Below are 16,954 nucleotides of genomic sequence, written 5' to 3' on the forward strand. Positions count from 1 at the left end.
GGGCCACAGCTGGGCAGAGGGCGGTGCCTCCGGGTGACACGCCTGCCTTCCCTTATTGGCCAGATGTCTGAGTCCCGCCCCCACCTCGTCCTCCTTCTACCCTCGCTCTGATTTGTCCACTTTGCGTCCCGCTAGCTCCCCGCCACACCATTGGCCACCTTCACTCGCCCCGATTGGCCCACCGGGCAGCTTTCTCCCTCACGACGCGTACAGAACGGCAGCGCGAGGAGGAGAGGGTCTTTTATTTGCCAGGGCAGGGGGTGGGGTCCTAGGTGGGGACAGACAATAAATACCGAGGAATGTCGAGTCTCAGTGCATCCAAAACGTGGATTAGGGTGCTGGGGTCCAGGAACCTGTCAGCGGGTCGGGGGACAAGGTCAATAAATATCCAAACCGCCGAGGCGGACGAAGCCAACTGTGGCTCCGGCAGCAGCGCACGCGAGGGGGGAGGGGCAGGAATCCCCGAAAAAGCGGGGCCCGGCAAAGCAAAAGGCTCCCGACAGAGCTGGCGGAGGCGGCGCGGAACGTCCCCGTACAGCAGGGGCTCGTGCACGAGGAGCACTCGTGGTGCGCGCGCCGGTGGCGAGAGGGGTGCCATGGAGGGTGCAAATCGGATGGCCGCGCCTGGCCTGCCGCCTTGTCAGGACGGCAGTGTGCCCATCCTCGTCGGACAGAGGAAAGAAGCGGGCGACTCCCCCGCAGCAGCCGCAGCCGCAGCCGCAACAGCGTACCCTGGCCACCGCCCCCTCGAGCCCCGGCCGACTGCCGCGGACCCGGCCTCTCCCTCCCCGGCCGCCAGGGGGCGGGCCCGGATCACAGGGGGCGGTGGGAGCGGTGGAAGCGCTCGGGGCCGGGCCTGGGTCGCCCAACCCTCCAAGGGTTCCAAGTGGAGGACAGCTTGGGACTAGGGTTCAGGGGGCGAAGGCGGCTCCCGGGGCATGCCAGATTGGAGCGAGATGCCCGGCGCCGGCCACCAACCCAGCGTAGCCCAGGGCGGCGGCACCAGCCAGAGCAGCGGCGAACAGGAGCAGGCAACGCGCCTCGGATAGGCCAGGCCTAGGGACCTGCGGGCGAGAAGGCGGGATCAGCACCCGCCCAGCCTATGCGGACAGAGGGTCCGCAGCCGGACCGTGCCCCCCCATGACGGGCAGCTGCGGCTGGCCAGCTCGCAAGCCTGAAATCCCGACGGAACTCGTCATTGGCTGCTGCCTAGCCTGTGCTGATTGGTTGCCCGAGCACCCCCTCCCGCGGTGGGCGGAGCCCGCAGAGGCGCAGCTAAGCAGTGGTGGCGCGTGGGCGGAGCGAGGCGGGGGCGCGGCGGCGGGCGGGGGACGTACCCTGGCAGGGAGCAGCAGGTGGCGGCGGTGCATGGGGCCTGGCCCCACCAGCGGGCACTGGCCCAGAGCCACGGCCGGGGGGCCATCTAGCTGGAGAGAGAAGGGAGAGGTGACCCGACCGGAGCCCGGCCGCCCGCGGTGGGGGCGAGAGGCAGCAGGGAGGGAATCTGGGAATCCCCCCTAAAGGATCTGGTGACAGAGCTTGCAGATGTGGGGCTGAACTGAACGGAGGGCTCTGCCTTCTAGAATCCCAAAGAAGTTGGGTGAGCCCTAAAGCGGGAGTAGCAGGCCCGAGGCAGGGGAAAGAGAGGGGTCTTACATGGGAAGGTGGATCCGCGGCCCGGGGACTGGGGACCCCCGTGACAGCTGGAAGGAGAAGAGAGAGGCTATGGCGCGTGGAGGGCGGTGGCGCGGCGTGCCCCAGCTGGGCCCTCCCCCAGGTGTCCGCACGCCCCAGCGGCCACCTCCTCCGGGAAGGGGGCAGTGAGGGACTCGCCTGCCGCTCCCTGAGCCTGCAGCGACTCCATCCGCTCCTGCAGCTGCCGGACACGTGCCTCCAGGTCTCGGTTCCGGGCCTCCGCCTCCTGCAGTTGGCTGTGAAGAGATGGGGAGGGTGAGCCCACCGGACCTGGCGACAGGACCGCAGGAGGTGGCCCGGAGCAACCCCGACCTGGTGAAGTTCTGGTTGGCCGTGCGGATGGCCTCCAGCTCCTGGCTCAGGCTCTGCCGCGTGAGCACCTCCTCCTCCAGGGCCTCCTGGAGCTCCCGCAGTGTCACCTCTGTCACCTCCGCCACTCGGACTGCCCCCGGATTCGGATCCGCTGGATCTGGATCGCCCACTTCAGCCTTGGGGAGGGGGGTGGAGGGGACTCAGGCTGCCTGTGACTCTGGGAACCGCAGGGCTTTGAGTCTCCTGGCTTTAAAGTCAGGTCCCTTAGGGGCGCACAGGAACCTCAGAGCTATTTGTAAAATAACTCAACCTGACCGTGTCTTTCCCCACCTTCAAGCCTCTCCAGCTCCCTGGTCAGTGCTCAGGACAAGGACTGCTTTACTAGAAGGCCTCCCCTGGTTTGCTTCTGGCTGGTCACTGTGCCCCCTTGTAACAAGGCACCCATTGCACCCTTCTGCTACCTTTAAGAAACCAGAACCCCACCTCAGGGTTCTGCTGTGCCCTTGAGCAGGCTCTCCCTGCTGACCACAGGGCACTCTTCTCTCTTTGGTGACTCTTCCTCCTACCTGGAACTGGCCCCAGACTCCTCACAGCCCCCTGGTCACACACACAGTTAGTGCCTTGCTCTAATTTCCTCACAGGGACCATCTCTTGACTGAAGTGGCAGCCTGGTCCCTGGGGCTTGTCTGCCCCCAGTGCTGTAAGCTCCCAGAGGGTTTAGTGAAGCCTAGACTGTCCCCTCTGTTCCCCCCCACCTGCCTCCTCCATCTACTCACTGTTTCCTCCAGTGGGGACACTGTGGGCTCCTCCATGCTGGCCACTTGCACATGTGGTTCAGGTAAGTGTTGGGCCTCCAGTTCCATGGGTGTGGGGTCTGGGACCTCACTGTCCCTGAGAAAGGGGGAGAGAGCCAGAACCATTGGAGAGGCTGCCAATTGGGGGTCTCCCTAGCCTATGGATAGGGGCAGCACCTGGAAGACCCCATGCTTCAGGGAAGGGCAGGGGAACTGTCCTTTTTACCTTTCTAAACCTGTGGGAACTTGGGGTCCAGACACCAAATTCTAGGGTCTATCCCTTTTCTCCTTCAACATGTCACCTTTGAACACTCCTCTTTTTTCTTTTTTGATACTGGGGTTTGAACTCAGGGCCTCAAGCTTGCTAGGCAGGCGCTCTACCACTTGAGCTATGTCCCCAGCCCTTCATGCCCCTCTCCATAGGGCCAGAGAACAAGGACCGGATGAGAGAAAGAGAGAGAGACAGAGAGAGAGAGAGATCCATGCTGCCCAGCTTTGGGCTCGTCTAGAGGTGTGATCCACTGGGTGTGGGATCACGAGACTGACTCCAGATAACCCTCATAGCGCCCACATCCAAGGATGTAAAATTGCAGTAACTGGGGTCCCTTCCAACCAGTCCCTCCAGGGAACTATGCCTCAAGCAGCTGTTTATCATGGACATGCTCCGAGACCACCCTGCTAGCTTCCCACTAGCACAGCTACAACCGAGGACAGGGTAGGCTGCTGACCTGCTGGGAACAGTGAAGAGGCCAAGCACCCCCCCCTCACTACCGATGAGGTGTTTGCACACTAGGAGGAACCTGTGTGAGCCACAGATGGCTGGATGGTAGGCCCAGGTACCAGCGTCCTTTCCCTGACTGGTGTTTTCCAGTTTCTTTGGGAGAAGCACTGTCTTATTTGAATAACTGATTTTTGCTTGTTTGCTTGAACATACTGGGGTTTGAAAGGGCCTCAGGTTTGCCAGGCAGGGACTCCCCCACTTGAGGCACTCGGCCATCCCTACAATTAGTTTTTAAAAGGCTCTATTGTTACGTAAGTGGTTTGATGAGTCTACTTTCTGTTCCAATTCCTTGTAAAACTCTAAGCTGCTTTCTAACATTCTGAAGTCCCAGAATTGTGAGTAGAAGTGGGAAAGTCTCAAGTAAGATTCTGGAAAGCTGGGCCAAGGGCTCTGAAGTACAACTGAACCTAAATCTAAATTAAAGTACCTATAGGTTCCTAAGAGCTTTTGGTCCCAAGACTGATCCTGAAAAACAACGAGCCAGGCACGGTAGCTGCTGGAGTCTTACAGCGGCGCAGGCACGCACTTACCTGAGGGCCGTGCAGGAGTAGGAGTAACCCACAAAAGGCAGGTGGACCCCCAGTGGCATGCCTTCCTGCATGTCTGACAGTGTCTCCTACAAGAGATGCAGGAGTGAGCAGCAGTTGCCAAGGCTAACCCCTCACCCCAGTTTGGGGATGATCTAAAATGACCTCTCCATCTTTCCTGTGTCCTGTGCTTCTGCTCAGGGTGCTTGCCACGCTATAATCACAGCCCTCCTAGACTCTGGGTGGATCAGGGCAGGGCTGCACACACACCCCAGGATGGCTTGTTTACCGCTGAGCAAGAGACAACTGTCCTCTCATCACTCCTCCAGGAAGCCCTCCAGCACCTTATATGCCCAGTCAAGAGCCAGTACCCCTGCATTCTGCCATCTCAACCCTGTCACTCTGGGGCCTTGTTGGGGACTAGACTGTAAGCCCAGGTTACCAGTGTTTTATCACCACCGAGTGGGCCCATGGCAGGTTCTGGAGGGCGGTGGGGGATTCAGGACTCCAGGAGATCATCGCCCTGATTTTAAGGAGGGGCAGGAGGACGTTGCCTGAGCCGAGCAGAGGCAGCAGGTACGTACCCCGCCCCCGCTCACCATGGCAGTGAGCCCATCCTCCACCACGTCGAAGTTGCAAGTGTCAGTGGCACCCTCGAAGTCTGGCGTAAAGGGCGGTAGGCTGTCACGGAGACCCTCCCAGTCAAGGCCAAAGAAGAAAGGATGCTTCCGGAAGTCGTTCGCTCCATCCCGGCCTAGCCGAACCTCCGCAGGACACAGCAGCCGCTGGATGAGGTCTCGAGCCTCCTCAGGGACCCCTGTGTCGGCCAGTGGCAGAGACAGGTGCTCCTGCTCGCAGGGAGGGGAAGAGATGCCGGCCTGGGCGCATGCGCGGAGGACAGGGGGAGAGGGGTGGTGGCGGGGGAGTGGAGGGGGGGTGTGCCCGGCCCTCGCTCACCTTGTAGTGGACGATCTTGCCGTAGGTCTCGGCCGTGGAGTCGGCGTAGAAGGGCGTCTGCCCATAGAACATTTCGTAGGCGAACACGCCCAGCGCCCACCAGTCGCACTCGGGCCCATAGCTGCCAGTCCCAGGTCCACCGCCCACAGCCTGCAGGATCTCAGGAGACAAGTAGTCTGGGGTGCCCACGGCCACCAGCGATCGCACCTGCGTCCACAGGACCTGAATGCTTAGTCCATCCCTATCTGCCTCACCCTGAACCACAGTACCTCCTTAGGCCGGGTGGCCTCCTTGGCAGAATCCAGCCCCGCCCCCACCCCTCACTGGCAGGCAGAGTTGCCCCCCTCTGTCCCCTCTTCCTCACGGTTCCATCAGCCCGCAGCTTGAGGCAGGAGCCAAAGTCAGCCAGGCGGATGTGGCCGCAGCGGTCCAGCAAGATGTTGTCTGGCTTTATGTCCCTGTACGGAGGGGAGGGGAAAGGAGGAAAGGGAAGAAATGAAGAAACCTCCCGGCCTCCGCTGCCAGGCTCCGCCCTCTGGACGGCTCCACCCCCAGGCCCGCCCTCAGTGAGCCCCAGCCAACAAGGCTCCTCTCCACCCCCGACCCTCTGGTGCCCTTCCCATACAAGCTCTGCTGTCCCTCTCCGGCACTCCTCGGCCCTGCCATGCCCACCTGTGCACATAGCCCAGCCGGTGCACTGAGTCGATGGCCATGACAATTTCGGCCAGGTAGAAACGCGCCATCTCCGCCGGGATCCGCTCCCCGAACTTGCTTAGCAGCGTCAGCAGGTCCCCGCCCACGTAGTACTCCATGACCAGGTACTGGGAGGGGGCGTGTCATGGGAGGTCAGTAGCCCCCCTAAGCGCTGATTCCCTATCATCAGGGGCAAAAACTCCCAGAGACGCCACAGTCCCATACCCGCCAGAGTCCCAAAGATCTTCGAGGCCAAATGAGAGACGCCAACCCCTTTCGCCCCCCAAAAAAGAAAGAAATCTCTTGCAAGATGTCACTGGTCGTTCAGGGAAAAGGAGAACTGAGAGACTTCCAAGGCCCAGGGGACAGATCCCGGATACTGTCCGGCCAGGGTCCCCCACGGAGAGCCTCTCCAACAGAGGCACTGCCACACAACAGACCCCAGGTGCAGGCCAGAAAAGAGCAGTAAGGGCTTGGCTCCCTTCCCAGGTAAGGAAAGCCCCGCTACCGAGACGCTTCCACTTCCTCTCCCTTCGTACTTCAGCCTCCTTAACTGAGGAGCGGGAGGGGCCCTGTCCTCCCGAAGCTCACCAGGTAGTTCTCGTCCTGGAAGGCGAAGTGCAGCTGCGTGATCCAGCGCCGGTCCCCATTCACCAACACATCCCTCTCTTCCCGGAAGCACGACACCTGCGGGCAGGCGGGCGGCACCCCCGCGGGAGGAGCAAAGGAGCTGAAGGCGGGGAGGGTGGGTAGATCCTCAACCCCGCCCCACAGCCTCGGCCCTCACCTCGCCTCTCTTCAACATGTCCCACTTATTCATAATCTTCATGGCATACACCTGGCCCGTCTGCTTCATCTTCACCACTGCTACCTAAAGGCCGGAGCAGCGACAGTAGCGAGGTGTCGGGGAAAAACAAACGGTGCCCGGGCAGGACTCCACCCAGCCTCGGCCCCGCCCCCATTCCAGCCCAATCTTAGGTTCCCGCTCATTCATCAATTTCTAAGGCCCCGCCCCAAGCCCCGATACCCCGCCCACTCCAAATAAAGCGGAGTTCCGCCACTCAGTACTCACCTCGCTAAAAGCCCCACGCCCGATCACCTTCAGAATCTCAAAGTCATCCCTCTGCAGCCGGACCTCCTTAAGCCTTGCTGCAATGGGATCCGCTGGAGGTGATGGGAGAGAGAAAAAACCAAGGAGGGTCACAGGGACGGATATTAGGGGTGACGGTTGGTCCCTCAGTCCTCTCTCCTTCAACCAGGCTTTAGGGCCCTCTCCTCCCGAGGACTCTCCCACATAATCGTCGTTACCTTTTGGGGGAACCCCAAACTGCTCTCCCATGGAAGAAGTTTTGGGGACAGCACTGGGTCAGGATAGGCTAAGAAATGCCTGTACAGCCTGAGACCCTGAGGAACAGGGGAAGACCCCCATCCAAGCCCCAGGCCTCCACCCCCACGACAGACAATGGTTAAGGTATCTGGTTAAGGTGTCGGCAAGTCCCCACCCTCCAAGTTCTCATTTGGTGTCTTGGGCTGTGTTCAGAACTGTAGCTGTGCCCAGCACCTCTGTCCTGAGATGCAGGTGGTTCAATGTGGGACTGGGAGAAGGAACAGGAGGGTGTCATGACCAGTGTGGACACAGCCTGAGCATCTTTAAAGTAGGGTCTTGGACCCCCCAGGGAGGCAGGAGGAGGGCTTTCTTGCAGGTGGCAATCAGAGCTCCAGAGGCCAAGGTCCCACAGCTAGCATCACTCAACAGAGTAGTAGGGGGGTGGACGCTGGAGACTCAGGGACAGTGGGGAGAAGGAGGCTAGGCCTCTTGGGACAAGAAGCTGGGACTTTGGAGGCAGGATGGAGGAGAGATAGGTATGGGCAGGGGAGAAGGAGATGGAGTGAGTTATGAAGGGGGGAGAGGGGCTCTGGGAGAGTGGGCCGACAAGGAAGAACCAGCCTGAGCCAAGGATGGGGGAGGGAGGAGAGAGCCAAGACATTGAGCCCTTTTAAGGCAACAGGAACCCAGGCCCCCTCCCCCGCCCCAAGGCCTGGCAGGGGAGGGGCCCTGGGATGCAACCCAGGCCACAAAAGGACTGCTCTTTCCAGGAGAGCCAGACCCCTGCCCCCACCTCAGGTCTCAGTTTACCCTGTCAGCCCCGGTCGGTCCATCCTCCACAAAAGGGGGGTGGGAGCGTCAGTGAGGACTGGGGGGGCAGGGAGAAAGGTCAAGATGCCATGGCCTGGCCTTTGGCCTCCATAGTCCCATCAGTGAAATAGGAGAGGAAGGGTCTGGGTCAGAAAAAGGACACAGGACAGGAGGAAGCTGGGGAAGGTGGAGACCAGAAATAGTTACTGAGGCAGGGATACACACAGGACAAGGATAAAGAGCAAGACCCTGAGGGCCAGGCATGTGGAGGGACTGAAGTAACGAGTGAGCCTGAGTCAAGCCAGGTGCTGGGTGGGGGCATACAGGGCAGGAAGCTGACATTCAAGTGTTTGTCAGGGCCTGGAAAGACCTTAGGACAAGGGTTTTGAGGAACACCTGAAGGGTTGGGGGCCCTGAATTGGGACCAACAAAGTAGGTAGAGGGCTGCCAGGGAACCACAGGCTGGCCAGAGCAGGCTTGGGGGACCAAGACATTAGGGCGTGGGGTGGTGGCACAGACCGTAGAGTGGGCACACCCAGAACCTGTTGTTCCTCCTCAATCTGGGGGACAGAGAGGGTTCCAGATGGTGCCTGTCTGTTGAGCTGGTTCTCCCCAGGCCCACATGAGTCACCACACCCTCCCAAAGCCTGGACACCTGTCAGGTCAGCTGGAGAGGCTGGCGCCAAACACCTGCCAGTCAGCTGCACCCCTGGCAGCTGCCCATGCTGTCCCTCCCTGCCTGCCCTGCGATCTGGGAAGCCAGGGTGGAGGGCCACAGGACCCATTTTGGGAGGAGGGTCCTAGAAGAGGGAGCTGCTAATATGTCTGCCCCTAGGTCTTGGGCAGGGGATGCAGAGAGACTACAGGCAGCTGTGCCCAGCCCAGCCTGCTACAACTGAGTCATGGCCACCATGGCCTCTGCTGACCTTATTCTGCCCCCCTAGGGGGGACAGGGTAAGGCATGTTGCCCAGGGACCCAGGTCCAGGCTCCGGGCCCCTTACGGGAAATCTTTGCTGTACATCCTGACTCCCAACTACCCCTGCCAGGGCCCATGCAGGTGGAACTCACCCCACTGCAGGAAGCCGGTCACATACTTGTCCTGGGCCAGGTCGGAGGCGCCCAGCTCCTGGTGGACGCCCAGGAGAAGGTCGAGCAGGGGCTCCAGTCCCAGGAAGCCGGGGTCCAGTACCAGCTGCTGGAGCTGCCTCAGCCGCACCTCGGCTGACATGTCGGCCAGGCAGCACCATGGCCCCTCCCCGGGCCGGGGCTTGGGGGTCCTCCTGTCACGGGGCCTGGCCAACCCTGCCCAGGCCCCGAAGCCCTGGCCCCATGTCTGCCTGTCCCTGGCTGTCCCCTGTGCCTCCCTGGCCACTTCTCCCTGGCCTAGCTGAGGCCTCCTCCTCTTCTCCCCACCCCTTGGTCCAGCCCCACTCCCGCCTCCCAGCTTTAACCCCTCATGAACCAACACCCCAACTCCCTCTTCTCAGGGCTCCCTAGAAACTTTCAGCACTAAACAGCAGGAGCTGGGCAAAAAACCTCAACTCCAGCACTGCCCCCCATAAAAAGGTGAAGCATGGAGTCACAGATGTGAGGCGTCAAGACAAGCCCTCCCATTGCCCAGAGGGGGCCAATGGAGGCACAGAATGACCCAGTGACTATCCCCCTTGCTCCCCACCAAGCCCCAGAGCTGGGGTGAGGGCGGAAAAAGGGGCTGACACCCTCCTGGGCGGGGTGGGAGGCCAGGGCAGCTTCTCCGGTGACTCAGCAATGGATTCCAACTTTGGGATGGTTAAATTTAGCCCCAGGACCTCTGGGTTACACCGACTTCTTCTCTGGCAGGAGGTGAGGAAGGGGTGGTAAGAGGACTGGAAGAGGACACTCTCAGAAGCCAAGACCAGGGGTGACCTGTTGGCCAAAGCCTGGGATAGGCAAGTGGTAGAGCCAGGCCCTCCCAAGCAAAGGAGACCCCAAAATAGCTCCTTGGCCACAGGCCGGGCAGCCACATTCCTGCCCAGGCTGGGATTAGAAACAGAAACATTTCGGGGGGTGAAGGGGGAGCGGGAAGACACCACTCCCTGAGGCTCCGGAGAGCAGCCAGGAGGGATCTTAGCTTCTTTCCAGGGGGACAGTTCTCCTAGCTGGCACCAGACCCTGGACCAGGCTGAGGAACTAATGGCAATGACCTGTCCCAAAGGCAGCTCACATGGACTCCTGGGCCACTGGGCCAGAAGCAGGGCAGGGTAGGGTAGGTGGGATTCTTTGGAACAACTTTCATAACTCCTGCCAGTCAGCCCAGGATGCTGAAGAGAGGCCCTGCTCAGGGCTGGTGGCCTGGTGCCTTGTGCCCTTGGGTCCTCCCCTTCCCTCCCTACCCGGCTGATGGGGGATGTGGCCTGGCCACTGGGTTAAAGCGCAGATCCTAGGCGTGCAGCCAAGCACCAACACTTCCAACACTCCCCCCTCCAAGGGAACAGAGCCACTGTGCAAACAGGGAACTTTAGTATAAATAAAAGGTCCAGGGGGACAAGGAAGGCCCTGGAGGCTTCCATAACTTAACACTCTTCAAGCACAGACAATAGCAAGGGGAGGAAGGTGCAGCCGGGAAGGGGGGTGGCCCCTCCACTGCAGAGCTGGGGCTCTTGGAGGCAGGGATCCTCCCAGGAGTGACCAGTCACATGCTGGGGATGGGACTGTGGGTTAACACTGGTATTTCAGAGGAAGGGGTCATTTTACTTGGCAGTGGGTGGGGACAACAAAGAGGCCACACAGGCCGCTACATCCCCCATTATCTGGGTCAGTCTTGGGGACCCCCACATTTGTGCAGGGCGGGGGCTTGGAGTAGTCCTTCCGGCATGGTTAGTCTTGTTAATATGTTGATCCATGAGGTCAGCGGGGAGGGTCATGGAAGAGGCTGGGGGCATGGGGTGGGGACCCCGACATCCACAGCTTCACACCACTGTGCCACTTGGGGAGTTGCCTGGTTGGGAGGAGATGCCCTAGGGAAGATGAGAGGGAAGACAGGTGGGTTAGACACCACCAGGGGCTTCTGCCAAACACCCACAGACCCTGGCATCTCAGCCCACCCCAGCCCTGAGGCTGCTGCCCTGGCTCCAAACAGCCAGCTTCAAGTCCTCAGGTGGTCCTGGGCAGAGCTGACAATAGAGGAGAAGGCAGAGAGGAGGGGACTGGGGTCCCCTTCTACTTGGGGGTAGTCCTGAGATGCTGGAAGGGAAAGAACTTGGGGACAGTCCTACCTCTACCACTGACTTGCTGGGTGACCTGGGCCAACTTCCTTCCCCTGCCTGGGCCTCGGCCTCCTGGTCTGTGAACTAGGGAGATAGAGGGGTTTTTCAGGACTCAGTCACCCTCCCCAAACCCCAGCATCCTTGCATCTGAGGCTCTGAAACTGCTCTGAGTTCTAGGGGTCCAGGACTCTAACCACCAAACCAAGGATCCAAGAACGGAGCTGTGGCCCTTAGATCTGCTATCCCGGACGCTGAACCCAAATGCTAAGGCTCCGTGGGTTAGCTGAGACTCCCCATGCCAGCTCCAAACGAGGTGGCAGGCCTCTGTTTCACCTGTCACCTCCTGAACCCCACAGCCAACTGGGAGGAGAACGCACCCACTCCAGCCCACCCGAAAGGCACTCTGTCCTAAGAGGTGTGAGTAGGTCAGAGCCGGCCTGACAGGGAACAGAAACACAGGCCTGGGACCTGGCTCTGATTTCCACCCAAGCCTTCTGCAGCAGGCTCAGATCCCAAGAGTACAAGAGCCAGGCAGGAAGCCAGGCCCCCTGGCAAAATCTTGCCTCTAGAGTGTTGGCCCAAAGTATACTAAAAAGTTTCACCATGTAAAAGCCCAGATTTTCCACAGAAATAAGTTCTGCTTCCAGTGACAAGCACCGCTGCAGGTGGCCCTGAATTTAAACCCCAGTACAGCCCAAACAGAAAAGCCGAGACAAACACCAAAATCAGGCTCACGGGCCTATCAGACACCATTCAAATGCCTGGCAGAGGGCCCCGCCACCCCCAGCTGTCTCCTGCATGCACTTCCCTCTGCCAACTGCTCCCAGAGTGCTAGGAGGCAGGCGTTCAGACAGCTTTGTCTGCGCGGTGGCCCTTCCCTGCTCCAGGTGGGGACTCACCGCCCTACCGGGCCGGGCCCAGGTGCAGATGAGGCCCTCCTGGCAGGCAGTGATGATACAGTCCTCCAGGAACAGCAGGACCGTCAGCCGCTCCTGTGCGATCTTCTTGCACACCAGGGGCTCCAGCAGCGGCACCTCGTGGATGCGCGGGCACAGCGCAGTGCCCAGTACTTTGGCGGGGTCCAGGCGGCTGCGAGGCGCCGGGCCGCTGGGCTTGTCGCCACCACTGCCACCGCGGCTGATGTTGCCCAGGCTGTGGTAGCGCTTGTGCTCCTTCTCCGTCCCCCGGTCCCGCCGCTCCTGCAGTGTGAGCGTGGCAAAGCGGCCAATACTAAACGGCGTGCCTGGCTCTGTGGCTGTGCCTGGGCCACCAGCCTTGCCACCGCCAGCTGGGTGCGGCAGGCTGTTGGAGCGAGACAGGGAACGGGGCAGAGGGCCCAGGCCTGGCTCACCAGCCCGGGAACTGCCGGTGGCTGGCGGTGTGGCTCCCGGTGTGCCTGGGAGGGTGCGGGTGCGGGCCAGGGGCGGGTGCGGGCTAAGCACGTCTTCAGTGAGGTCCCACAGGCAGAACTGTGTGTCCTGGCCGGCTGAGCCAAAGCGGTAGGTGATGGAGCCAGCCTTGGGCAGTGGGGAGAGCGGGGCTCCTCCACCTGAGCTTGTGCCAGGGGCCTCAGGGAGCTCCTCCTCGCCACTCCGATCCCCACCACCAGTGGCCGATGTGGCCTCCTCTGCCCGTGTGGTGTAGGGGTCAAAGGCCACAGCATTGACCCATGACTTGTGGCCATGGCCTCGAGCCACCACACGGCCCTCAGTGAAGGACCACACGGTGACCAGGTCGTCCTCGCCTCCTGTCACCACGTAGCGCCCATCGGGGCTCCAGCATACACACAGCAGACCCCCAAAGTAGCTCTTCATGAGCCCCCGCAGAAGCATGGAATCGAAGTGGAAGACACGCAGGCAGCCGTCCTGGCTGACACAAGCCAGGTGCCGGCCATCGGGTGAAAAGGCAAACTCGTTGAGGGGGCCCTCGCCCACAGCCCACTTGGCCAGTGGGTTGCGGGGTGCCTTGCTCTTGGCAGTGTAGACGGCGAAGCCCTCGCCCTGCTTCAGGAGGCTGTACTGGGGCGGGGCCGAGGCGCAGGGGTGGCTGACGTTGTAAAGGTACAGGTGGCCACTGGCATGAGAAGCCAGGAACAGGCTCTCTGACTCAGGCAGCCACTTCAGATACGTCACCTTGGTCTTGTCGATCAGCCGCTGTAAAAGGAAGAAAGGGGTTGGGAGAAGGTGACTGCCCCTGGGCAGACCTCACTCCATCTGGACCCCCAGCACCTTCCAACACAAGTCCTGCCCAAGAGCAGCTCCCAGAGCAAGGGAGACAGGTGATAGCAGGTCACAGGAACACAAGGGAAGAAAAGCCACCTAGGAGGTGGCCACAGGGACTCCATGAAGTCTCAATGTCCCATCTTTGGCAAAGGACTGCCAGATAGCTGTCCTCTATCTACCACTTTCCCATCTTCACTATGTCAGGCGTATGGTAAGAAATTTATTCACAGAATGTGGGTCCCCCAAGGAAGGATGCTGGTCCACCTGGCTCGCTGTTCTATCCCAGTGCACGGAGCAATGCACATCCTTAAAGACATTCCCTGGACAAATGAACGACAGCCCTGTCTTGCCATCTGCTTAGGTCAAAACCTTCAGGTATCTTTGCTCCTCTTTCCTCACAGCTCAAGTTAACCCAACAACTCCTGTGGACTTGACCTTCCACGTGCAAACTTATTCAGAACCCTCTTGCCCACCTGGTCAGTCCACAGTGCCTCCGACCTGGCCCAGGGCCAGGACCACCTCCTCTGTAGTCATCAGAGATGAGGTTAAATACAAGCCAGTCCCTGGCACTGTCCTGCCCAGGACAATCTAAGCCCTTCTCAACCAGAGAACAAAGCCCTCCAGTCCCCAGGCAGCCACTATATTCCATGAACAAACTTCTTCCCCAGGGTCCAAGCAGCCTCCTGTAGTCGCAGGACTAAGAAAACCATCAGCGATCCAATCAGTTCTGTTCTACCGCTCAGTCGAACCCAGCTGCAAGAGGATGCTCCCCGGGCTTCCATGGCCGTGAGGATGACATGAGCTAGGCCCTCCTGTTATCTGTAGGAACTCACCTATCACCCTCCCCTCAATCACTGCCACATATAGGATACTTAACGTCCATATGTCTGTCTCCCCAGCCTACTGGCCGTGCGGCATCCTTCTGCTCACTGAGATGGACCCAGAACAATGCCTGGCACAGGACGGATGCTCAGCCGCTGTGTCGTGAACGGATGAGCTCATGCCTTCAATCCATTCACTGCTCCACTTGCTCCCTTCAGCCATTCGCTCATTCTGAGGACATTCATAGAATGCCTCCTCTGGACTAGAGACAAGGAGATAGAGCAGTCCCTGCCCAAGGATAAGGTCATTTGCTGGCCTTGCCTTGTGAGCCAAGTTGGCCTACACTGAGCAGTCTCCAAGATTTTTACAACAGTCCAGTGAGGGAGAAATAAGAATCCCATTTCGGGGCTGGAGGAGTGGCTCAAGCGGTGGAGCACCTGCCTAGCAAGCATGAGGCTCTGAGTTCAAACCCCAGTACCGCCACAAAAAAAAAAGAAAGAAATAGAATCCCATTTCATAGAGGAGGAAAACTGAGGCTCTGAGAATAATCACTGCCCCAAAGTCACACAGTAAGTAAAGGATGCAGCGGGGACTGGAATCCAAACCAGCCCAGTATTTGAAGAACATGGGCAGCAAAAAAATCCCAACCGGTAACCAGCCTCAGTCCTCTACTCTGCAAAATGGGCACCACAGTTTCTTACCCATTGGTTGGTAAAAACTTAGGGAAACAAAGTGTTCATTTAGCACAGAGCTTGGGCACAGGGAGAGCATCTGGCATAACTAGCTGCTGCTGTCACCTCTCTTCCTCACCCTGCCCCTCTCAGGCCCCTGCTGCTCCCAGGCAGCTGTGGCCTGGTGTCAGACAGCATGTGGGTGAGCAGGGAAGGAAGGAGTTGGGGCTGCAATCACCTCCTCATTGAACAGCTTGCTGGTGTCCTTCTTGATGAGGTCCAAGTATTGCACTTGGCCGGCTGAGAAGCCTACTAGCAGGGAGATGGTCTCTGTGGCGGCAGTGAACTGGTTGAAGTCATGGCAGGTGGGCTGGGTGCCCTTGTAGATGCGTTTGTCGATGGGCTTGTTGAGGTCAATGGACTTGAGCAGTGGGAGAAAAGATGTTAAGGGTTTAGACCACAGAGCGGAAGGAAAAGGGAGTTGAGGTTGGGGAAGACCGCTAAGAGGAAGCAGGGTTAAATCCCCAGGGGAAGTGGGTAACGGGTGGGGAAGGAGAGGTGACCATAGACAGGAAGAGGACTCAAATCAGACACACATGGGGAAGAAGCATACTGCAGGCACCCCCCACCCCCACTGTGTCTTTCCAACACTGGACCCTCCCACCCTTGTCCACATCATCAGGGTTCAGGGTCCCCATTGTCCCTGAGCTTGGATTCTTTCCCAGTCCCTCTAGCCCTCATAACCTAGGCAACTTCACTGGGACTCACCACAATATTCCAAGGTCCCAGTCTTCAGGGTCACCCACCCCAGAGGGTGACCAATATCCCTTCAATTTGAGGTCCTTAAACCTCAAGACCTCCATCACAGTTCAGATACCCATTAACCTCAGCAATGTCATTGGGACAACTGAATGTACTCAACAGTTTAGGTACATGCTTCACCTCTGAGCTCTCGGCATCCCTGTCACTCAGGGTTTCACCCCTCTGACACCTACATCACTTTAGAGCTGCCCATCAAATTTGCCCTAGGATTTCCCCTCCCAGGAGGCTCCCATCACCTGGAACTTCTATCACCCTCACTTCTTGCAGGCCCCTCATTACCTCCAGACCTCAATTTTCTCTAAGATCTCATTCATCTGTTACATCTAAGACCCTCATCACTTCCAGAGTCCCCCTCACTTCAGGGCCTCTAAATCTCAAGACATCCCTCACCCCCAACATCTCCAAGCTGCAATACTTCTAAGTTGATCCATCTCCTCTAGGCCTGTGTCACTTCACGATTCCCCATCACCTGCAGAACACCTGCCACCCTAAAGCCAGGGAACCCCACATCATCTCAGATACCCCATCATATCACAATACGCACCACCCCAGAACCCCCACGCGGGGAGGGACGGCCCTATCACCTTTCAGAATCCTGCACTATCTCCGAGAATCTCGTTCCCCTCGGTTGTCCATCACATCTCCGACGCCTTTCTCGCGGCCCCATGTTAATTTGGGGACTCATCACTTCTTAGGGACCCCTCACCCAAAACTCTCAGCACCCAGGCCCCACGATGCGGGCCACTCACCCGCTGGCTCCCGCGGCGACAGCAGCCCGGATAGAAATAAAGCTCGCGGCCCAAGTTGAAGCAGACGCGGTCTCCACCCGCGCCCAGCCCCGCGGGCGTGGCAGGCGGTTCCCCGGACCCAGCGCCGTCGGGTTCCCCGAGGCGCACGAGGCTGAGGCGCACGGCGGGCAGCGCGGGCCCGGGCCCAGGGCCTGCAGGCGGCGGGGACGATGCGGGGCCCGCGGCGCCGGAGGCGGAGGCCGGGCCGGGCGGGGGCTGCGGAGGCTGGGGCGGCGCCGGGGTCTGGGCGGAAACCGGACCCGATCTGCGAGCGGCGCCGTCGCCGGGGAGCAGCTTGTAGAAGCCCTCACGGGTGCGGAACTGAGATTTGATCTCCGCGCAGTCCCCCATGGCAGCGCCGGGGCCCGAGCCGCCCTCCGCGCCGCCCGCTGCCATCTTGGGCGCCCCCCGGGCCCCGCCGCTGCCGGACCGCCGCCCGCAGCCGGGCCCCCAGCCGGAAGCCGCAGGCCCGCGCCGGAAGAGGTAG

The 16,954-nt window shown here is 60.0% G+C and overlaps 2 protein-coding genes across 11 annotated transcripts; both read right to left on the reverse strand.

Moving 5' to 3' along the window:
- Positions 1–116: 116 nt before the first annotated feature.
- On the reverse strand, positions 117–10,228 carry Dmpk (DM1 protein kinase). Of its 8 annotated transcripts, none has more exons than XM_074057652.1 (15): positions 8,966–10,228; positions 6,832–6,923; positions 6,547–6,630; positions 6,351–6,446; positions 5,739–5,887; positions 5,431–5,524; positions 5,067–5,273; positions 4,709–4,957; positions 4,113–4,198; positions 2,784–2,898; positions 2,008–2,183; positions 1,834–1,931; positions 1,657–1,703; positions 1,338–1,427; positions 117–353 (listed from the first exon to the last, which is right to left on the reverse strand). In XM_074057652.1, exons 1-15 carry the CDS (start codon positions 9,123–9,125, stop codon positions 132–134), a joined length of 1,965 nt encoding a protein of 654 aa, XP_073913753.1. In that variant the 5' UTR covers positions 9,126–10,228; the 3' UTR covers positions 117–131. The 8 variants fall into 8 exon arrangements, with proteins under 8 accessions (XP_073913753.1, XP_073913752.1, XP_020028536.1 ...); XM_074057651.1 differs by having other exon boundaries at positions 4,694–4,957; XM_020172947.2 differs by having other exon boundaries at positions 225–1,064; positions 1,338–1,423.
- Positions 10,229–10,379: 151 nt separating this feature from the next.
- Positions 10,380–16,906, reverse strand: Dmwd (DM1 locus, WD repeat containing). Of its 3 annotated transcripts, none has more exons than XM_074057650.1 (5): positions 16,429–16,906; positions 15,096–15,278; positions 12,050–13,295; positions 11,152–11,226; positions 10,380–10,893 (listed from the first exon to the last, which is right to left on the reverse strand). In XM_074057650.1, the coding sequence occupies exons 1-5, from the start codon at positions 16,861–16,863 to the stop codon at positions 10,784–10,786; spliced, it is 2,049 nt and encodes a 682-aa protein (XP_073913751.1). In that variant the 5' UTR covers positions 16,864–16,906; the 3' UTR covers positions 10,380–10,783. The 3 variants fall into 3 exon arrangements, with proteins under 3 accessions (XP_073913751.1, XP_020028532.1, XP_020028533.1); XM_020172943.2 differs by having other exon boundaries at positions 12,042–13,295; positions 16,429–16,905; XM_020172944.2 differs by lacking the exon at positions 11,152–11,226 and having other exon boundaries at positions 12,042–13,295; positions 16,429–16,905.
- Between the last annotated feature and the right edge of the window lie 48 nt (positions 16,907–16,954).

This window comes from Castor canadensis, chromosome 16 (assembly GCF_047511655.1).
Source record: "Castor canadensis chromosome 16, mCasCan1.hap1v2, whole genome shotgun sequence".
In the NCBI taxonomy this organism is placed as follows: domain Eukaryota; kingdom Metazoa; phylum Chordata; class Mammalia; order Rodentia; family Castoridae; genus Castor; species Castor canadensis.